General features: G+C 41.4%; 1 protein-coding gene across 9 annotated transcripts in view; it reads right to left on the reverse strand.

Annotated features, from left to right (window-relative positions):
- MET (MET proto-oncogene, receptor tyrosine kinase) overlaps positions 1-23,545 on the reverse strand; it is a 91,568-nt gene that overhangs the window by 21,335 nt on the left and 46,688 nt on the right. For all 9 annotated transcript variants that reach the window (XM_030015299.1, XM_030015297.2, XM_030015291.2 and 6 more), the window contains 8 exons: positions 23,061-23,195; positions 21,479-21,652; positions 15,802-15,962; positions 14,499-14,601; positions 14,149-14,285; positions 11,514-11,678; positions 10,536-10,635; positions 1,579-1,797 (listed from right to left, as the gene is read on the reverse strand). In XM_030015299.1, the coding sequence (XP_029871159.1) occupies positions 1,579-1,797; positions 10,536-10,635; positions 11,514-11,678; positions 14,149-14,285; positions 14,499-14,601; positions 15,802-15,962; positions 21,479-21,652; positions 23,061-23,195 (1,194 nt within the window). The remainder of the gene's footprint in view (positions 1-1,578; positions 1,798-10,535; positions 10,636-11,513; positions 11,679-14,148; positions 14,286-14,498; positions 14,602-15,801; positions 15,963-21,478; positions 21,653-23,060; positions 23,196-23,545) is intronic.

Here is a 23,545-nt window from a genome sequence, read left to right on the forward strand (position 1 = left end):
ATGCATGATGCAAGGCTAGTGGAGCTGGGGTTTTTTAAGCTGTAAAATCTCCATTCTTGGAGATCTTCAAAACTCATCTAGACAAGGCCATAGGCAACCTGATCTAATTTTTAACTTAGCCCTGTTTTGAGCAAGGGGGTTAGACTACGAAGATCTCCAGAGGTTCCTTCCAATCTAAGTTATTCTATGATTCTTCTCAAATTAGTCTTCTTTCCAATTGGTTTATATGCATGACCTGGAAAATACTGGAAAACACTGCTGTTGCTGCACAGAGGCACTGAGCCATGCAGCAGCTATATATTCCCAGCTGTCCGTTGACACACACACCAGAACTCTTTCTAGCATTTCTCCAAAACTGAACAGGACAATTGCTCTGCATTGAGGAAAAGGTGATTGTACGGCCACAAGTTCCAAGTAGAAAAACCAAACAAAAAATAAAAATCAGATTGATTATTCTTTGTAATTTCCCCAAAACACTGTGTGGAGACAGATCAATATTAAGAGAGTTTGACTGGAACCCAGCATGGCTGACAGAGGCTCTGAGGTAACTCCCTCTGAGTTCCTGCAGCTCAGGAGCTGGCCCACTGGACCATCTTGGGAGTCAAAGACCTCAGGGCTTCAAGATTTCATGACTGTCATAAGGGAAAACAGTTTTGTCTTACAGAACTATGGAGGAGCTACACAAAGACTTGACCCCAGCATTAAGACTGACTCTCTTCTGTAAAGCATTTTTTATAGATTATATTCTATCTAAATTACAGATATTCTATATAAATTACTTGTACATAATAATACATTTTCATAAACATCCATTGTAAATTAGAAATACCTGTATTTATACTGTTTCTACTTGATACTCTCAGAAAAGCACGAGATTTCAGGAAATCGGACTCTCACGAAATGGATTTAACTTTCTCCGCAGCACTGCAGTAGAGAACAGCCTGTGCCTGCAAGGGCCCTGAATTCCTAAGAGATGTTTCTCAGTGCCGTGTAGGCTATTCTCAATGCTCTTTTAAAAAGCACTCAGCATCAACTTTGCATTTTTCATGGATCCATAAATATTTAGGCTACAGTGGTGACTGATCCTCATGAGTGACTCTGTGCACAGGGCAGAGTTTCCCTCAGCTCTAGAGAGCCAAAGCCACTAGGCCACTTTCTAAAGGCAACTCCACGTCTTTCATGAGGAAGGACACAAACCCACGTGACAGTAAGAGCCAGGACTTGCACGCAGACCACACACTTCAGGTTCTGGGCTGTTGGCCATGTTTGATACTGAACTGGTGACGCAACTCATCACAATCAGAAGCTGATGCAGCGTGGTCCTCCCACGAGGACCAGGAAAGCCCCTCTTTCACCCCACCTGATGCCAACAATGACCCTGGTATATAAATTTGTTTTCAGCTCTGCATCTTTTAAGTTGTGACATCTGGGGGCTTGGGTGAACACAGTACCCAACACACTGCTCTCTCTGCCCTTGCTTCCTTGGGGCTTCTGTTATTTCATCAAAATATCTGTTCCACTCTGTGCTGCTGATATGCGCTTGCGAATAATTGAAAAACTTATTTCAACATTTCTTACCTTAATTTCCAGAATGTTTTGGTTGCCTCTTGAGATGAACACCGGCTTTTCAAAATGCTTAAATACAGGATTATTTACATAATCAAAATCAAAGTACAAAGAGCTGACACCATCAAAAATAAAGAACACTTTGGTTACAAAGGGTGGTTGGAGATTGAAGGCTTTCAGTGAAGGAGTTGTACAGCAGATTATCTCTGAGCTAGAGCGGTGGCTACACGCCTATAAGAAAGAAAGAAAGAGGTAATTGCAGTAAGTACGTGCATAGGAAGTCACTGATGAATGTTACTGTTCTTTAACAATACACGTATATTGAAAAAATAAACACCAGGGGTCTTGTTCTTCTTTAACCAAAGCAAAATCTTGATCACTGCTACACAGCGTTTATTTAGAGCTGGGAGAAAAGTATAAAAGCTTCATGTCAATGGTGTTTGCACTCTTGTTGAGGAAATGTTCAAGTAAACAAGCTTCCTGGCCTGATTGTTCACAGCACTTTTAAAGTAAATATTTTGCAGATAATTAATGGAAAATTATTTCCAAAGCCAAGGACCATTAGGAGGCTAGCCTGATGTACTGAGCAGCCATAATTCAACTTACCCAGCCTATATCAGAGTGACTGCCACATGGGTTTTTCTTCCTTTTTTACTACCAAAGCAATAGCAAGGCACCAGAGGAGAAGGTAAAGACAGGGCCAGTGAATCTGATTGAAATAGCGGAAAACAGAAGTAAAGCACCATTTACCCACAGCATAGCTAAATTGCTATGCTTCCAGAAAGGCACTACAGACTCTATGAGAAAGTGCTTTAAAGCCAAAGCCCCTGTGGGATTCTGGGCCACGAAAGCTCAGCAAAGTGAATCTTCTTTCTAAAAATGTATGTGTAAGGCCCCGGACATGCAGCATTTGGTGCTTAGTTACGCAGGTGTCACGCAAGTCCCTCCCGGGAGTGTTGACTGCGGGCCGTGCTGCACATTGTCTCTCGGATCAGCGGGGATGAGATGTTTGCCCCTCACTGCAGTGCGGGAGCTGCCTGACGACAGGCATGAAGCCACGCTTGCCCCTCACTCCGCCGTTATTCCTCGTGAGGGCCTGCTCCGGAGGTGCGTCCTGGGGGAAAGCTGCTGGTGCACCCCACGCTCCAGAAGCCCTGCCAGAGCATGGTTTGTGCCGCGGGGTGTGATCCAGGGTGAAATGTCTGGCCCGGGTGCTTCCCTCTACCCCGTACTGCCTTGACACAGGACTTGTGAGACAGACAAGATGGACCCAGGTACTTCCTAAAAGGACTGCTGTGTTGCACGCAAGGACAGAGGGGATTTGCAGGCAGCCTGATCTGAAGCTGAGTTTAGGCAATATGCAGGGATAATATGAATCCTTGCAGATGGGATTCATCCAGCCTGCATCCAGACACCTGCACTGGAGTTAGTTGTCTAAACTGCCTTTATAGTCAACAGAGGGAAACAGGCTCACCTAGAGTGGGATTCATCTGATCCATTTTAGACAACAGCTTTAATTAGATTAACGGTGCTCTAGAAGGGTCAACTTGTCTTTCTTGACTGTGAAGGTTTCTACATGACTAATTTGATTATAATGTCAACAGCACATCTACAAGCATCGATGGGAGGCATGGTGGGTGCTGGGCAGCATCATGCAAGCTGCAGAGCGGCTTCTTTGTGATTGTATCGTGTATTTCCTTCTCTGTGCCTCCCTTTCACGCTGCCTACTGTGGATATGGTTGGAAGGAATTCTGGCACAAACAGAGTTGCTTCGGCTCCACACAAGTATTTCTCTTCCAACTGTATAAACCTCCTGTAAGTAGTTCCGTGTACACTGTGCCCTGACAGCAGAGATTACACTTTTTTTTTTTTTAAATATAAATAGAGTGGCTGACATGTGCCCCGGTGAGAATGGGGCTTAGCTCCTAGTCATCATAAATCTTATGTTTATTCTACCAGCAATTTCCCTGGAAAACCCAACAATGCTGTTGAATACCTTTGCGCATCTAGAGAAGGCCAAAAAATATATATTTTTCTGTTTTGTTTTTCAAATTAAATTGGTTCTTGTTATAAAAAGCTGCCTGAAGGAGCTGTGAAATTAGTTTACATTTGTCTCTAATATGCTAAATTAATGCAATGTAATTTTGGTGTTGCAATTCAGTAACATAACCGTTCAAGCTATATCAGTTATATACTCACATTAGCTTGAAAAGTGGATTAAATTATCTACAAATCAGCACTTTTAGTTATCACCACAGCAATTCATGTTTCTGTGCATAATATTGTGAAATCTTGAATCTGCTGAGGGAAACATTTTCAAGGCTCTGAAACTGAGCACTAGAGTTTTAGAGCTTTACTACAAGGGTTACCTGTCTGTGAGCTGTGAGTTCGGCACTCAGTTAAATAACTTGGTGTAGCTCTCAGTGATGTTAATGGGACTTGCACCCATGTAACTAACAGCCCGTTTAGACTCCTAGCACAAATTCAGAAATATTTGTGCACCCCCCATGACAACAAGGTAATCTGTGGGACACCAGACAAGGCAGAATTTCATTCCATTTGCTTACAGTATTAGACTGTTCTTCCTCTTCTGTTCTTCCTCTTTAGAATACCTTGTTATACACCATTGACTATATCTCAGGCTTTGTTATATCACAGGGATCTAGAAATTCATTGGAATCAGTATGGTAATAATAAGATGCATCATTAGTATAATGGATGGTCAAGCCATACTTTTCCATTATATATGAATATTTGTAAAGATATCTATCATATTGTGTCGATTCTAAAAAGGGATTACTAAAATATATATAATTATAAACCCAAATATGTCCCAGGTAATCATTATATTTTTGATTAATGTAAATTCATTAGACTTTTTATCTACTGTAGAGTAGTGATGTCCCTTAAATGAATAGCAGTGGTATTCATAACTTTGTTTGTGGCTATCTATTAGAATCAGATACTTTACTTTATCAGGCTGGTCTCTGAAGAGGAAGCTTTCAGAAAATGATAAAAATCTAATAATACTCTTTGGAGGGGATGCAATGTGACTGATTGGTAAGGTCAAGAAAAATCTTATTTGCAATGCCCTTATTGGTACATGATTTGACATGACATTTTTACCTTGAAATTGGTTTTAGCAATTGAAGAATATGACGGTTTAGTTTTCAAGAAATATTGGATTGACGATCTATAAGAAAAAAAACCCTAATTCAATCTATTGCCTTCTCAGTTAAGATACTGCCTATCACCCAGCACCTTTAACTTTTATTTAATTAGGCTTTAAAGTACATTCACTTTAAAAGCTAAGCCTACATTCTTCTTGTGACTATAATCTACATCTGAAGACAATAAGGAAGAAAAGATGTAAAAATTATGGAGCATTTCACAAGCATAAGTAAATTCTAAACCCCAAAGGGAATAATAATCCATTGCACAATGTATATGACTCATCACTTAAAGGTATGTATTCTTGTTTCATTTGTAAAATATGACCCTTGAGGCAATTAATTCAAACCTGACCTACAGAATCTGAACTTCAGTGCCCAATTCAATTTTTTTCATCTGATAGAACAACAGGAAAAGTATGAGGGAGGATCTCTGAGCTCCAGAGGTCTCCCAGCAGCTGACCCAGATAAGAGAGGGGCAGTTGGATGTGTATTACAGGATCTGTAGCAGTCAGAAGGGAGAAAAGAGCCAATTTGTCCTTTCATAAAAAGTAAACTTTTGGAGTTCCAGTGAGGAATGAAAGATGAATGAGGTTAAATACAGACCGGGAGACTCTCCAACTGTCTTTGCCAAAGGATGATTTCTCAACAGAAAGAGATGAGAATTCAGGTCTGACTTGAGGAAAGCCCATTCAGAAAGCTTTTCTGTGTAGGTGAGAAACTGAGCAGTGACACTCAAGCAGGGTATCTTGAAGATTTTTCAGAGAACTGGTTGGCTTTTGCTGCCATTTCAGGTAGCACAATGAATGGCCTAATGGATCAGTAGGACCTTTATTCTAGTTGTCTTCTTGGATGAAGGCATGGGAGATGATACTTCCAGTCTATCAGATCATTAGACCAGAAGGTAGAGTAAAACCTCTCTTGCTCCTGGGTCTGAGAGCCAGCCCTTCGCACAATACGACCAATACTGACTGGCAGTCTAAATGCCTCCCTGGGCTTGGGATGGTCAATATACCTGCTAGCACCACATCCCTGGCACCCTGGTGATTTCACAGTGTGGGCTTTTCCCTGACACCCCCTGCTGCACTTTTTCCTTGGCAGGAGATGTGCATGAGATGCAGATTCGGCACGGAAAGAAAGGCCAGTGGTTCCCCTTCGTGAGGGAAACTCTTTGCTGGGATTCTGTGGCAGCTTTATGCCACAGAGTCAACACAGACAGAGGATCCAGCCCTGCGTATCTCTGGATAGGTAGTCAGGAACATCTTCAGTAATCACACGCTCACCATCCACAGTTTCCAAGGAATTTATTCTATCATTATTTAATAGTTCTAAGGTAGACACTTGCAGGTGAATTCTAGGCATTTTGATGAGTATTATAAGTATGGATTGTTTGTGGACTTGTAAACACCAAAGAAACTTTAGGGTATTTTAAAATTCTCCTGTAATACAGAAGGAAAGGGCAGGGAGCAATTAAGAAATGCTAAAGATCATTCAACAGACCACTTACTGAAGAAATAATTAAAAGTCTGTGGAAAGAGATGATCTTGCGTAGCTACAAGGTCAGTTGTTGAAGGTCATGCATTAAAAGGTGCTTCTCCCTAATTTTGCAACCTTGCATATCTTGGGATATTCATGGTTAGAAGAGATTAAGCAGTGGGAATATATATCCAAATTAGTTGATGGATGGAATATTAAAAATGTTACAGCAAAGAATGCCCAAATGACCACTTGTTCACTATTGGGGAATCAATGCGAAGTACAGTCTTTAAAAGAGAAAATATTGGCCTCAAGTGCTTCAGAAGCAGAAGAATCATCTAGCACAACTTATAGCAGAGGTTAGAAGACACTTATTTTGTAAACAGGCTCCTGATCAAACACCATTCCAAACTGTGCAAAGCTTTTTTACAGGCACAATGCAATGTGAAAAGAAGGAATGAGCTGCTTCCCTCCTTGTGCACCTCACATAGGAACTGAATGTGTGAGCAGAAGTGAGAGGGTTTGTGTATCCTTATGCATTACCTAGAGCTGTTGGGAATTTCTAAACTGCCTACATTCATATTTTTTGTTCCTAGTCAGAACAAATGGTCAAGAAACCTCATGAAATAGAAATTAAAAAGAAACACATTGCAAGCATTGAAACATATGGTTCAATAACTCTAGAACATTTTTTTCACTCATTGAAATACCAAACTTGAAGAAGGCAAAGTGTATTATTTTGATAGTGTTAACATAGAATGTAATATAAACGCAACTACTGTGAACACAGTATTGAATAATTTTACGGAAATTTAAATAAATATGAAATGAAAATGATAAAGTTGAAGCAAGGCATCTTTGCCTTATAGAAGAAAAAGTTTCAGAAATACTGAACTTCAAACACGAAAGCTGAAAAGCTCAACTTAAATGTTTCTTCTATAGGGGGCTGGCATATTGCCCTCAAAACTTTTCAGTCTCAGTGAAACTGCATTTCTTATGGGGAGTTGTTCCAGAAAAGCTCTTTTACCAGTTGTACCGCTCATCTTTTCCACCGGGATGGAAAGAAAGAGGCAGAGAAGAGCAAACGCCCCAGGGTGTCAGCTGGCTCTGCTCCCTGAGGCTTTGGGATCCTGAGCATGCCCAACAGCTCCTGCTGCTTACAGAAGTGACCCTCCACTCACACTGTGACTCCAGCAGGGCTCTAGGCCACCGTTAAGCCTGAGGGAGTGAATTAAGGGCCTGGGGACAGATAGCTGACAGGAAAAGGTGAGACCTCTTTTGAATTGGGCACCACCAGTTTTAGGCAAATGGGAGAGGGCCTGGGAGGTGGCAGAAAGAACGAGCAGAGCTCTAGGAAACAACACTTACCAGGAGAATTTGGAGCGGTTTGGTTTGTTTTAACTGGAAAAGGGAAAGGCTGAATCATAATGTAGCGCAAATATGTAGAATTAGCAGGAGAGACTGGTAATCTGTTGTTTGTGTCCACTGAGGGTTAAACAAGAAGATAGCAAATTAGCAGCTAGGATTTGGGTTAATTATTAGAAAGAAGTCTTTCCAAACCACTAGGTAAGCAGGTAGAGCAGCCCTCTCCAAAGCTTGTTTAAGCAAGGTTGTGAAATTTCTTTCACAAGGAGCTTTAATAACAGCCTAGACAAATATCCATCAGGCAGTGGTCTGGGTACATTTGCTCCTGCCGCGGGGAAGCGGGCCAGGCTAGGCCTTTGTGGTCCCTCCCAGCTGTACTTTCCTTTGATGCTTTGGGATGTGTTTCAGTGCTGGCTTTGGTTTTCCCAAGAGCCAGAGTTTCTGAATGCTGACAAAAGCAGGTTCTTGGAGGATGCTGGTGAGAGAAAACTGAGAAGAAAAAGGGCTTAAATAACAATTAAAAAAAATGACTCAGTTAGCTCTCCTCTTCCAAACTAAGGAAGCAAAAAGATATATAACCTCAGCTATAGGACTTCTTAATCATTTTGGTTTGTATTGTACTGTTTGTCTGGGTTTGGTCTACTCAGGACCACAACGTGTTTTCTCCTTTATAAATGGGATAGCTGGTCATTGCAGTGCTCTGGATCCCTGCTGGAAATAGTTCCTCATCGTTGTTTATTTTTGTAATGACTGGATGAAAGTTTGGGTTTTTGGCATATCGCTCATGTATAGGGCCCAGAATCTCCAGTGTAGGATGGGGCAGGCTGCAGCCATAGGCATCCTCTGCCAGCAATTTCCTCAGTTACACTGTGCAATCCTGTTTTGCCACTTACAAATCTTCGCTCCTCCCTGAGAACTAATATCCTTCCTTGAGAAATAAGCTCCAGGTAAAGACTAGTGGCAGAATAAATGGCAAGCAGAGCTGAGCTGCCACAGAAGCAGGGAAAGCCACTGAGTGCCAGAAGCCTTTCATTTCAGTAGAGCAAAATATAGTGCGTGGGCAGTGTCAAAGTATAAAACACTCTGGATTATAATCTGTTTGAGGTTATATTCCACTCTTTGTGCAGGGATAATGAACTTGTGTGCAGCTGCTTTTACACTGGGGCAGATTCTTAGAGATCAGCAGTGGTAGGGGACAGATATCCTTATGGAAAAGGAGGGTCAGACCTGCCTCTTCTGTGTGTTGGCAAATATCACGTGTGCTGCGACGTATGAAAAGAAAAAGAATAAGGGAGATGATTCTGACTGTCTATGTCCATGTCTTTTTTCAATAGGAGGTTAAAAGGCAGGATGGCAGCAAACCATTGCTCAAAGGAAAGGTTGCTCCCCAATATTTGGGGGAGAGAGTAAACTCTACAGTGTTCATTGCCTGGAGTTGCCAGTCACTTTTGGACAGTGGATTTAGTTCTTTAAAACTTCAGATCCTTTCAAATCTGTTCAAATTCTGAGGAAGTCCCAAATATTTGACAAGCAAGGTATGCAGAATCAGGGCCTGAAGAGAAGCAATATTGCATATTCTCACAGGGGAACAGAGAAAGCAAGTGAATGATCTTTACTTCAAAAGAAACACTGCTCAAATCCACACAAAGGAAAATCTAAAGAGCTGATTTCAGCAATGATCTTTTCTTTGGAACTCTTTTGTACTTAGAAATAATCACGCCCACATTACTCAAAACCTAATAAATTTTGAGTTTGGTTGATTTCACTGAAATGTTTTGCTTTCCAACTCATGGGTAAAGTGTCTTTTTGATAACATTGAACACCGTGTTTCATTGCAGGGGCACTGATTTTCAGATTAATACCTGAACCCATTAAATTACAAGCCACGATTACATCCAGCTGAAATTCAGGTCCCGACACTCATAATACTATACAAATTAGGAGCATGAAGAATATTATGACCTTGAAGCTATAAAAGACTGCAAATTTGCAGACATACTGTTTAAAATGCCTTGAGCAAACCTAGGCCTAATACTTAGAATTCAATACAGGAAATAGTGTATGATGATCATTAGAAATAAAATGAGAATATGAGCAGTAACGGAGCATGTCATAAAGAGTGTAGCTCAATTTAGCCTCAGTTAGGCTAAACAGACCTTACAGGATACAAAAATGTTGGAGGTGCAAGACAAATGTGTAGGCAAAAGCTTACAGGAAACAGTTCCAGTACTACTAGCCAATAAATGTCATCTTTGCCTTATAAAAACTGAAGTAGATCACATGGTCATATCTGAACACCTTATTTAGATTTAGACACTGTGTGTTATCAACTCAGGTAACAAAAGAAGGCTCAGATCCCTGACTGACCCTCTGTTCATGCAGAGGTACCCAACTGCAAAAGTCCAAACCTCTCTTAAAACTTAGTTGCTGAACTTCGACAAGTTAGGAAAGATTTACCCTAATAGGTAATTTGGCAATCAGAAATTCTTCAAAATAATACTTACTTTTGATTTTACATATTTACTTTTCCTCTTTCTTTGACACTTGTTCCATTTTCATTTATATCCATGGTCATCATTTGAATATATTTCCTACCTATCACAGTAGCACTTGAATTTGACATGTGATCTGACATACCTGTATTGCATTGTTCTGCATTTAGTCACTGAATTTGCATTGTTAAATTGCAATATAAAAATCTTGTTATCAGATACTGTAAAAGCCTTATTTCTTTCAGAGACACTCCTTGGAAACTGTTGTTCTACCCCCAGCTTAATTTCAAATTTGTTGTTGAGTTTTGCCTATGCAGTGGAAACAGTCTGTGCAGAAAACACCAAAATGTCGGTGGAAGCCCTGAAGTTTCAAGGCAAAAATCAAAGTATTTTGACTGAAAATTCTGTGCCATTCACCACATGAAGATGTCAAGATAACAGATTGTCTTCTCCAAGCCTGACTCACCACAGAGAAGTTCATTCCCAGTTTAGGTACAGTAATCACCATCTGAGGAAAGCACACTGAGTTCAAGTTGATTCCCTGAGCTGTGATTGTACTTCCACCACTAGGAAAAATGAAAAAAAAAAAAAAAAAAAAAAAAAAAGAAGATGAGTAGGATAATGATACATCTGCCACGATAATCTTAATTACAAAGTATATTTTAGAGTAAGTGACAACATAAAACCAGAATTAGGGATATATGGGGTGAATGCAAATACATAGCTCTGAGCAGTGAGATTATTTTTCTGGGAAACAAATTTTACACTTGCTATAACAATTAAACAAATACAGGAAAAAAGAATTAATTTAAAAAATGGGGTATGCCAGGATATAAAACAAATGTGTACATTTTAAAGGAGGGTGTATACCTGTATTTAGTATTTGCTAACTTACTTAACTTATTGCTTTCAGTGGTGCTGAAAAAGGTGTCTTTTTTTACTGCTGACATTTTTTTGGCAAAGGCAGATGGCTTGGATTAGAGCTACTGAGACCATAAATGTGTCACTTAAAAACACACACATACTACTGTACATATATATTCATAATATTTATGTAGCACTGGATTTAGACTATTTTAAAATCCATTTGCTCTCCTGAGTACTGCTGACTTGTCACATTAAATGATTTTTCTCACTAATCAGTGTAATGTCCAGATGCAGTATAGGAGACACACTTAGCTGTACAGTAGGTATCTCAGCAGGACATCACAGGTACGCTCAGCAGCAGCTAGGAGTTAAATCACATAAAGAAAAGAGGCGCCCTTCCCCCTTCTCCTTCACCTCTGAAAGGAAATATCTGCCCTCTGCAACTGCACCATAATAGAAGCAATTGGCATGGCAGATAGAGATAAAAATGCAATTTCTTTTGATAGATTGCTGCACAGCATAGCCATTCTTCTTTCATTCATTACTTTTCTTATTCCTATAAGAAACTTTTACTCACCTAAGAAAAGATTTGGCTGGATGAATTTTTAAAACAACGGGGTCTTCTCTGTACGTGAAATGACCGCTCGCATCTCGAATAGCTTCGTCAATTCCCACCCTCACACGGTACTCCTGGGGAATTCGTTGTGCTGGAGTGTAGCACTCCGCAGTGCTCACCGATACTCTGGAAGGACAGAAAAATGCTTTCTTGTCAGCATCATGAAACATGTACTCGGTTTAAAACACTGTCCTCTAGTGAGCCCCAACCCTCCTAAGGATCTGCTTGTAAAAAAAAGTCATTCATTCCCACGCTGGATGACCATATTGCAACAAATAAGCACGGCGTGAGGTAGAAACAGCAACACCACTGCTTAGGCTCAAGATTCATCTTAATTTGATTGACTTGCACCTTGCCTGCTGGAAGGTGTTTCCCCAGTGCTGGCCAGCGACAGCCACATCAACCCCTGAACCCTGAAGGCAGCTTCCAGCCTGGAAAACAACAGCAGGCTCCATGTTTAAGGAGAATGGCTTGTTCTGCTGTAACCAAGGGATAACATCTTTCTCTTTCCAATCCACAGGATTTACCCTGTGTTAAAAACCTCAAGAAAAGGTGCTGGTGTCGGAGATGTCCTGCCCCGGGGGCACCTGCTGACTGCAGGCGCATCTGAGGGGCAGGCAGAGGGCAAGGAGAAGGGAGGAGAAGGTGAAAATTCAGGAAGAGGTGGCTGAATTCAACACAGCAGCAGAGTCTCTGGGATATTCACCTTTCCCTTGCTCTCTCATGCTTGGCCTTGGAAGTCCTCTTCCAACACTGAGCTCAGCGTGTGAGTGGGCAGCAGAGAGGGGGAAGGATCCTGAAGCTTGAAGCACATGAAGTATAGCAGCAGGGACCAGGGCACATCAGAGGCAAGGGTAACAACTGATTGGAGAAGCAAATGTAACTCTACCAGCTGGTTTCAGTAATTTGGGCCCAACCTCATCCAGGAGCCCTGCAGGTGAGGCCATTCTCAAAGGCTGTGAGAGATTGTCTCCAAATTAGACAAAAGGGGCATTTGCTGCCAATTCTGAAGCTTTCCAGGAAGGTGGTGTTCACTGTGTGCTGTAGGGGTTAGTGATTTGTTCCTATGTATCTGGAAACTTTTAACCATCTTTTAAAGGAAAAAATAAACCCTTGATCTAGCTGCCCTCAGAACTGGGCAAAGCTGCCAGTTTAGGTGGAGAAATACCTGCCCTGAGAAACTGGTTAAGACCTGTGTAGAAGTCTCCAGACAACTTGGCTGATGAGAAAGAGGGGTGCTGGGGCTGCTTACTGGATAAGCCCCAACTACAGGTCAATAACACGAGGTCCACCTGACCAAAGCAGATGTCTCCCTCTGAGCTGGCTGTCATCTCACCCCCACAGTAGATGTCTCAAATGGATCAGATGAATCATTCCCAAAAGGTTTATATATTTGTCCATTAGTTGACCAGCTGAGATGATGACATCAGTAAAAATCCCACCCTAAACTATTAAGTAGCCACTGAACAGAAGTGCTGAAGGTCTTGGTAGTGATTAAATATCAGACCTGAATACCTAAATCCCTTTCTTGATTTAGTCAGACTTAGCTGATTTGATCAAAAGCATACAATACATCATTTAGCAGCAAAGAATAAAATTTAGCTGTCCTGACTCTGAGTCTGACATTAACTAATAGGCTACCGCTTCCCCACGTTCTCTGCAAGTGTGATGTTTCACCACTACGACTTTCCAAAATCATTAGGAGAGACTCAAAATTCAGAGCAATTGTGGGACATCCTGTTCCTGGAACACAGTGGGGCCAGATTCTGCCCTTTGCTGCAGAGCTGACAATTCTGGAGCCCCCTGCTGTATTTGAAAACAGGACCAAGCAGGATTTGCGCCACGGTATAATGGCTACCAAATTCAGAACGTTTGTCTGCCCATAGCAGAGAATCCATGCTTGGTATTTAACATTTATACTAAGCTGGGATTCAAGGCATTTCCACACAGAGCGTGTCAAAGATTCTTGACCGAGCTCCTACTGGATCCAGTACAGAGCCACAAGAAATTCTGTCTTAATCCACAAAACAATTTTATATATACCAGGAAAAGTCCCAAACTGATGCTGCCTCTGGTTTGGAGGCTGTTCACTGATAGTAGCGCAGAAATAGCTGCTCCTCTGCATGGGATACACATTCCCACACTGGTCAGGTTTCCACCAAACAAACCAGTAGGAAATGGTAACCCGCACCCACTGGACACTCACTGGGAGCTACTGGATGAACAGCAGCTCTCGCTAATACAAGAGAGAGAGGGCTGAGTGTGTGGGAGTTGGGGTGACAGAAATGATGGGAAATGGGCAGTTTCTAGTCCATTAGATGCTGATTTGCTACTTCTCTATGCAACCTTTTAATGAGGTTAATGAAGGCATTACAGAATAAACAAGCCTTCTCAGGAACTGTAGTCCCTTCTAGGAAACTTTCAGACATCCTAAATTGAGGATGTAATCCAGAACTGCACGCTTATTGCAGTATCAATTCTCCAATATGTAACACGAGGAGAGGAAAGCAATGCACACATGCGGTTTTTTTACTCCAAGACATTTTAATCAAGCCTTTTCAATATTAAAGGCATCACTTTTTAGTAAGTACATTACCTTTTCAAGGTGCATGGTTTCTCACCAACAAAAATACTTCTGGATTTTCCACTGTTTAGGTATTTTCCAGCTACAGTTAGCAATGTTCCTCCAGATTTGGGGCCATAGGTAGGAGAGATACTTGTTATTACAGGATTCTGAGGTGGGGTAAAAATAAGAACAGTGGATTGTTAAATTATTTTCAAAATGTGAAGAGGAAAAATCTTAAAACATTTATTACCATTTCCATGATGTAATAATAAAGCAGAGAGTAATATAGAATTACCATACTGGATTGGACTCATGAGGAGTCTCCTTCCAGTTAATATTGCAGTTAATTTTGACAGTAAAGTTTTACTCATAGTGCTTACCACGTACGAAAACGTATTGAATAGGGTTTTGCCATGCCCAACAGAAACACTACTGGATATATTAAAACTTGGATTTTTTGCAGCAGGAACTGTGCATTCCAGCCTTTGGAAAACAAGGAAAAAGATGGGATTACATTTTTATTCTGGCTTGATTTTTTATATTAAAATAGAATGACTTCAAACTCATAATAATGGAGGATTCATACTAAACAAATCATCAATCTATGCGTGTCAGGGACATTTCAGAAATAACAGCTAAAAGAACTGTGGTCATCTTCTTTAATACTAAATACAAACACTGTGGTGTTTATACTTGGCCAGAGAAAATAATTTTACTATATCAAATACATTTCGGAAAAAAAGGAGTGTGCTAGAGAAAACAAATACCTCCCATTCAATGGCTGAGTTGGTTTTTGGAATTTTCATTTAGTGCCAAATTTTGGCAGACAACAGGATTAGAAAAAAATGCATCATATACACAAGTTTGTTGTATAAATTTAAATATTACCAAAAATTAAACTTGAACTTTTGTGCCAGCATGTGTCAATGTATTACATTACATTTACACAGTCTCACATATGAGCTAGTCTCCTTAAATCATTTTGTTTGCATTAAGACTGTTCAGAATAGCAGTTAGGAGAGTGCTCAATACTTCTGGAGGGTGACCTTTTTGCTGCTATATATATGAATAGGGAAGCCATGCCATGATTTGCACATTGCTTTGGTAGTAGATAGTCATATGCTTTGAACTGAGAGAGGATATTCATTGAACTTCCTATTTCTTCAAGATAACAACCAGAATAACCTCTGCCTTAAAGTTAAGCCATTATCCCACTGTATCAAATACTTATTTCTGAGGAGGAGGAGGAGAGGTGCAGCTGAGGGTCATAAGCCTCTGGATGACAAAATACCTGCATCTTCTTGCACTTCTCTCCAGCAGCTTCACAGATCAGGAAGACGGAGGTGACATAACTGAGCCTGGCAGGATCCTGGCGAAAGGAACCTGTCCCCTTTTCAAACCTTTGAATAGTTTTGATCTTGCCAGCTCCCACAGATGTTGAACAGCATTTCTCAGACAAACCAGAAAAAGCTGCTGCAGGAGCTATTGGCATTAACTAGATTTATTTGATCTCCTTTTCAAGCACTTTTTTCTTGGGGAGCTTATCAAACCAAGGGATTGTTTCCTGTTTGAAATTTCAGAATTGGAGATGACACTTATAGAGTGAATGTTTATACCGTAAAAAAATCCATACCACATAAAGAACATCTGTATAAAAGGAAATTCTTATTTTAGGTTTCTTACTTGTTTTTGTTGCTAGATTTTGCTTCCAGAGCACAAATTTGTCCTCCGATATGGACTACTGTATTTTTTAATTCAAATCTACTATTTTTGCTGAATCCAAAGTCCCATCCACACAGTGTCAGTTTTGTCCCGCCTTCTAAGGGAGCACTGCTCGGGAGAATCTGTTAAAAAAATACTGTGTTAGTTACATCAGGTTTCTTGAACTTCAAATGGAGTTAAAGAATGTGCAAAGGAATAATTTTAGAAAAGCATTTCTTTTGGTAGACTATGTTCTACCATTCATCTTAATTGTTCTTCACCTTTCATTTGTCACATTATGAGCTTTCTCTGACAGTAGCAATAAATAACAAAACCTATACTAGAAAGCTTTGAAGGATAGTGTTTAGGGGCACTGAACAAGCTGTGCATTGTAACAGTCTTTTAAATCCTGCCGTTCTTGTCTTTCACATCTTATTTCTGGCATGTTAAACATACAATGTACTTATTTTGTTAGAAGCTGAATGCTGAACACAAAAGAGCCCCCAAATGACCATTTTTTGTCAGCTTGATGAAAGTCAGGTTCAGAATGAAGTAGCTTCAAAGACACCATAATCCGATATTGCATTGGCTGTGATAAAGTTAACGTGACTTCTGCTATTCTTTCCTTAAATCTTTTACATTTGGTCACCTCTAATTCCAAGTTAAAAATAAACTACCCCTCAGAAACACAGAGACAATCTACAAAGGAAATGCTTTTTTTTCTGTATATTGTAAATTGTCCTGTAAAATATAACAATGGTGGGAAAAATGTAGGAACACTATAGAAGTCTTACAAAACTCAGTAAAAGTACTGGTCAGTACTGCCCGTTAAAAAAAAAAGAAAATAAAAAAAGACATTGGTTCAGGGTTTATGGGGACTTTTAACAATACTGCATAATTTCGCAAACTTACTAGTACCACTGGACAAACAACAAAGAATGAAAGACTAAATTTATGCTTGCGGTCATAATGCCTAAATGTCTTAGACTTAATGCTTTAGTGATAGTAATTTTGCCCCTAAAATGCAACACAGCTGTGCCTTTCAAAGGACCCGACTTAATTTTCAAGCTGAAGGGAAAGTGTTTGAGAGATGCTTGGCTATTATTTCATCTGGAAATCCAGTAAGACAGCACATTTCTTTTCAACTCTCTTGTAGCTATACTTCAAGACTCTCACAAATGAACTATTGTAGATAGAAAGGCAGCTGAAGAATACTTCAAAAGAATTATACCATATATTCTATATGGGTAAATTTACTGCCCCCATTAGAAACCAGACAAAGAGTCTGATCTAAAATGCACTGAAGCCAGTAGGAATCTTTCCTATTTTAATGAGCTTTGAATCAGCTCTCAATGAGCAAAGAAGAGGGAACCTATGCAGGAACAGTACCTTTGCACAAATCCCATAAAAAAGGAGTGATGCTTGCACAGCCCCGACACACAACACTGCAGCTAAGAGCGTGGAACAGTACTGTACCCTGTGGAGTCTGTGTTATTCCCAAGTTTAACTTTCCCTTATTTCTTTGGTTTTTGTCTTCGAAATCTGGATTGACTTCAGATCCTAGTGTTCCACTCTACTTAATATCTCAGCACACTATCTATTTTTGAAGTAACAAAACCCTAGCAGAAACTGAAACTGCTCTGTGGGGGTACAGGATGTCTCGACGTTTTGTACAATAATGCATTGACATGTGGCATTTGAAGAGTTTGAAATGTGATCCATAAGTGAGCAAAATAAGGGCGTTAAAATCAGGCTTGACAAAGCCATACAGAATAAAAAATGAAGGCACTTAACTGGTTTTGAGCAATCTTATCTGCCAAAAGAGACTTGTGATAGCAGCCCGTGTGCCTTAATTGAGGGAGAGTAAAAGTATTTACTACATTCTGCCAGCAAATTTAGGAGGCAAGACCTCTAAGTAGATAGCAAAAAATAAACCATATCTTAAACGTTTGTATTTAAGTTCTGCAGAAATTCCCCCAGAGTGGTTTTTTTCGTGTCTTTATTTTTGTTCCACTTGTTCTGTATGATGAAACCTCTGAAAGTCAATCGGTTTCCCAGACTTGTTCTTGAGAGAGTCAACAGGAATGAGTAGTGAACCTCCTGGACTTTGAACTGAGGTATACGTCAGCATCTTCTGTGTGCTTATATCGCACAGGTAGTAACAGAAAGTAAGCAAAACCTAAATCAGTCATAAATGCTATGAAATTCAGGATTCAAAAGTTCTCTGTGGAAAGGAAACTCCACTGATAACATGGAGCTAGTCCTGCTGCAAGGCCTGCCATTCTGCTTGTCTCTGCTGCTCTCTGGACTTTGGGTTAAGGGAGAGAAAGTTAACTTCTCTTTTTCTTTTTGGAAACATTCAAAGCATTGTGTTTTCCTTTTGTTTATGTTGACAGCCATTATGCTAATATCCACTCACATATTTTATAAACCGTTGGAAGAAAGTATCTATTTATTAAAGTTTCAACAGCCCATTCATTTTAATTAAGAGGCAAGAACATGTACAGACCACATGTGAAATTTCCAGCAAAACCTCCAACCTAAACAGGCAGCAGAAGGCCTGATGTTCTTGATACATCTGAGACAAAAGCCAGCTAAAATGACTCACTTTAAAAACAACAACAAACCATGTCAGGTTTTTAACCACAACAAAGAACCAAAAGGGAGACCAATTTATTTCTTCTTTTACGCCGTTCACCTTTCAGCATGACCTGAATGCCGCACGCAGATGCCTGCAATTTGTTCCAGCACCAAGTCATCTCCCAGGAGACTCCCTCGAGTCCCCCAGCTTTCCTCTAGCACTGCTTGTCCAGGCTGACAAAACACGCCTCGTTGTTGGCAGAGGCGGTGGGTGGGAGCGGGGTACGGTGCTGACGTGTGGGGTGGGAGCCGGGCTGTGGTGGGGACGTGTCCTGGTGCCAGCCCTGCTGTGCTGTCTGTAGCAGGGGGATGCTCGGGCAGAGCTGGAGCCCTGTGCTCCCCGCAGGGCTGGGGTGCGGGGCTGCTCCCCGGCACCCACAGCTCCAAGGAAAAGTGCTTAAAGCAGGGCAGAGAGACAAAGGATCTGCAGGACGCCATGGCAAACCGCTGGGTTTCTTCTCTGCCATCCCTCCTGAGAGGAAAATCTCGGTTTTATTTTTTTCCATCGTGCACTACTCTGCGTAATAACCTGGGAAAACTCTGCTGAAGGCTTAGCTAGCTAACATCCCCTGGACCAGATCCTCAGAGAAGCTCTCTGTTCCCCTCAGGTTAAAGTGATCGTATGGCATATCTCAAGCAATCTGTCCCTCTGAAACTGCAAAGTATTAGGGGGAGGTTCGGGCTGAATTTCAGATACTGTGCAAAGCAGGTCATCCTCTGTTTGCTAGGAACAAAACAAGCTTGTTTCTCTTATTTTATGCATATGGGTTTAAAGACAGATCAGAAGATGATGAATAATCTGTTTTATATTTTTTTCAGTAATCATGTTAAATGTCATGGTCCAGTAGAGCATGAAATCTGTCTTAACAGCTAGCAATCCAAAGGGATTTAAGTACTCAGCTGCATTTTTTTCCTTACAAGCCTTCTAGAAGCAACTCCTACCAACGCGGGCACGCTGTAATTCGAGATTCACTTTAAGATCCATCAGTGCCACAGATCCATATTCATTACAGAGGTAGACTGGGCTTGTGCTGAGCAGGCAGGGCTGAGCAACACGGGGAAGGGGAGCACCCGGCCAGCCCCATGCATCCTCCCACTGCCCCACGTCCAAGGCGCGCTCCCCTGGATGAGTCCTCCCACCGACTTCAGAGGGACTGCAGAGGTGGCCTTGGGGACGCACCTCTCGGCCTAAGCATCTCTGCATGGGCTCCAGACACTTGGTTCTTAAACTGCTGAGTGCACACACTCATAATTGAGATTAAACAGGGCTATATGACCTCAGCACCTCCGAAAATCAGAAACCAAGCAGTTCAGAGCCTTAGAAATCTTTTTGTATGCATGGCAATATACAGCCACTGCTGGAGAGTTTTGCCAAGAAAAAAACATTAAGGGATGCTACTTGTGCTTGAGCTCTAGGAAGGAAAACAAGCTCTGCAGGACAGGTGAGTAGCTTGGGCCTCCAGAGGTATATAAAAAAGTATCAGGACTAATTCTCAGTGTATCCCTTTGAATTGGTGATTCATAGTCTCATACAAACCAAGGCCCAAAAGGACTATTTGATCATCTAATACAGCCTTTTTGAAATAAACGTGTTCTTGTATAAAGCGAAAATAAACTATTCACATTCTGCATTAGCAATTTTTTTACATCTCCTTTGCCCAAAGGTAAATGGCAATAGAAGGCAAGGCAAACACACACACACACACACACCCCTTTCCATCCATTTTGGTTTTGATTCCTATAATGCTTCATTGTTTGTTCATTGAATTTTGCCTGTGTTAGTCCTAAATTTTGTATCAGAAAGGTGAAGATGGAAAAGAAAAAAACCCACTGTAAACATGTGTTTCTAGATTTGTTTCTAGATTATTAGCAGTTTGGCCTGTGTGCCGTTTAAAAAGTTGTTGCACATGAAATCATCTGCCCGGTTGAAAGAAACATAGTGTTTAATTAAAAAACCCTTTTGTCTCCCTTTCTCTCTGAGAGTTTAGCATGGCGAATTTTCATCTTGTTTATGGGCTGTATGCCCATAAAGGAAAATGTTTTTTTAACTACACGGCGTAGTTTAAATGCACTAACAAAAGCAAATGGGTATAGGCGCTACCAGAAAGTTTTATGCTTGTCCTTCCCTCAGTTTTCTAGTCTGTTAACTGCCCTATAAACCTCCGCCTTCACAGCCATGTCACGCTTCACACGGGACGATCCGGTTACTCGTACAGCCGGCCAGTATGAACCCTGCGTTAACCATAGCTAAATTAAAACAGGAACGCTCCGGCGCGGCTCTCTGCTCGTCCGTGCGGTTTCGTTCTCACACACACACCCCTGATGGTCTTTGGCCGGCTGGCAGCGGCCTCTGGCTGTCCCCTGCCCCAGGGAGGGGTGCAGCTATCGGCTCGTCCTCCTCGGCGGCGAGTGGGCCCATGGGAACAAGGAGCTGGCGGGGGGATATTGGGAAAAAACATCTCCCCCGGGGTGGTGTTTTGGTTGACAGCTCCATCGCAGAGCTGAGGTAGGGAAGAGAGGGACTTTTCCCCACCTGGACGCACCGCCCTGTCGTCCAGCGCTGGAGCCAGCATGGGGATGGATGAGGAGCGGAGGCCTGCTGCGCTGGGTCAGGCTGTGGCGGCTGTGGGCGGGAAGTGCTTTCCTCCACCTCCCCGCTTTGAGAGGGGCCCGAGAGGAAGGGTGCTCCCTTCTGTGACTGGCCTTTCCCGCCAGACGCCTGCCGGGCTGGCTCACACCCCTGTTGTTCCCCCACCACGGGTGCTCTGCAGGGCCGAGGCTCTCCCGTTGAGAGGAGAGATGAGCAGACAGACCCGTCCACCGTCAGCACCTCAGCCCGCAGCGTTCGGGGACAGTACGTGCATCCAGCCAGCGGCTTTATGGACACGGAGGCCGAGGGGAAGTCGAGGAGAGCAGACGCTTCATTTATCATAACTGCATACAAATAAACAGAAAATGTCTGCAGAGCGCAGACGGCATTCTTCCCTCAGAGATAAATACGAGAAATCCACCGTTTTACCTCATAAACCCTAGGCAAGCAGGTCTCCTGGGTCCAGGTGCCGCCGGGGCACTCGGGAGACCTGAGGCACTGCTGGCTGCACCAGCCGCACTCCATGAAAGGAGGGGCCAGCAGGCACCGGCTGCAGGACCTGAAGTGATGGCAGCCCGGCCCCTTCAGCGGGATCTTCGTTATCTGTCGACGGAAAGACATGATGCGCAGATCCTTTTAATACATACAGTAAGTGGCAAGGAGAGTCTCTATTTATGCAATGCGCTCTGGTGCTACTCAGGTTTCAGACGTGCAAGCCGCGGTTCGGCTTCTCTTTAGCTCAGTAATTATAGGATCTTATAAGTAATTTAACTGACATGATTTTAAATTCGCTTGGGAGAAACCCTAAAGGCATCTTAATGTTATATACGGTTACTACCAGCATCTGGTGTTTACAGCAAGATAGCATTTTTTGCTGATGGAAAAAGAAAACAGCAGTGCGCTCCTCCCAATTCTGCACTAGTTCTTGGAAAAAACAGTGTATCTCAGTATGTCTTAGTTCATACGTTTGTAAAAATAGGCATGATGGCTATTTCAACTTTGGCGAGGCTGTATTAGTATCTGTGACACACTTACAGCATGTGACGGCCCAAGTACTTGTTTTTTAACATCTATCATCAAAAAACCTATACTATAAGTAAAACATGAATTAAAATTTATACTGTTTAAAATATCAGGATAGTTACGGTAATAGTCACTCTAAATATATAAGAATTATTTTCAGTCAAAATATTGAAATTAGTATATAATTACATTACTATATAAGTACATCTCACTTCTTTACACTTCAGTACCTTTCTTAAACTTATTTTGGACATTTTCTTGAAGATTACCTTATAAATATGTCATACATTTCTAGTAAATGATTAATAACCATCTTTACTAATGGCTGATGTATTTCTGTAAATTCTTACGGAATCAAGGGGTCAAATTATTGCTTACGATTATGGTTTAGGATTATCTGTAATATTATCTGCTGATGTTTTAAACCTATTCTACAATGCATATCTACTTATGACAACAGCATATTTATGACAGCTCTTCATCTTTTATTAACCCTTTGTAGACTACATGCTAAAGTAATTTTCAAGCCTTACTATGAACACTGACTCCGAATTTTAAACACACCCCTGTAACTCTTGCACACACAACCCTCCTTAGAAAGTTATAATGTTATGACAGAAACCAACAAAAGCCAGGAAACTGTGAGCACCATTCTTTTCTTAAGCCATTGTGTGTTTTTTCTTTGCAAACACTTGAATTAAGGACAGGGTTTCAGCCTTAAAATTTGCATTTCCTGGCTTTTGTTGGTTTATATCACAGCTCTTACATTATTTAAACATTTCTCAATATTAGGCTGTCAGTTTGTTTAGGGGGTGGGGGGGGGCGGAATCTTGGAGGAAACTTGCCCCTCTAATGTTCCCAAGGGAATGGCAAGGCTGGGAGGATGCAGACCATAAAGCAGCAGTGTGAATAGTTGCTCTTACTGAAAGTTGCTGCTCTGAAGCAGGTTTACACAGTGCACAGAAGGAGCAGATTATGAACCACTCACCTTTTTCCCAGTCACTACCAGGGTATAGCCATCATCTGCTAATGAATTCTCGACAACAACTTGGGGAGAGACGGGGTGGGAGTCTAGCTGAAAGCTGACATGTGGAGCTGTGAGTTCTGAACGGGAAACCACTATCTAAGAAAGAAAGAAATTGGGAAAATCAGCAGGCAGTGTGTGACACAAATGCATGCTGCTCAGCGGTCTCACATTCCTACCACTTCTCTGCTTGCATTAATTACTTTGCATTACATTGCATAATATTTTGCATAATGTTCCATCATGATCTGATTAAAGCGCTATAAAATCTACTTTATTTAACACAGCAAAATTATGGCTGTTGGAGGATCCTCAAAATACAACGTATTTATTAAAATATGAAGGAGTTATTGCATGTTTTCTAGTCCTTTAATTTCAGGTATTTATAAATCAACCGTAAAAAATGAAGATGGGTCATTTAGTCAGCCCTGTACATTTAAGAAAGAAGA

The sequence above is a fragment of the Aquila chrysaetos genome, chromosome 5, assembly GCF_900496995.4.
Source record: "Aquila chrysaetos chrysaetos chromosome 5, bAquChr1.4, whole genome shotgun sequence".
In the NCBI taxonomy this organism is placed as follows: Eukaryota; Metazoa; Chordata; class Aves; order Accipitriformes; family Accipitridae; genus Aquila; species Aquila chrysaetos.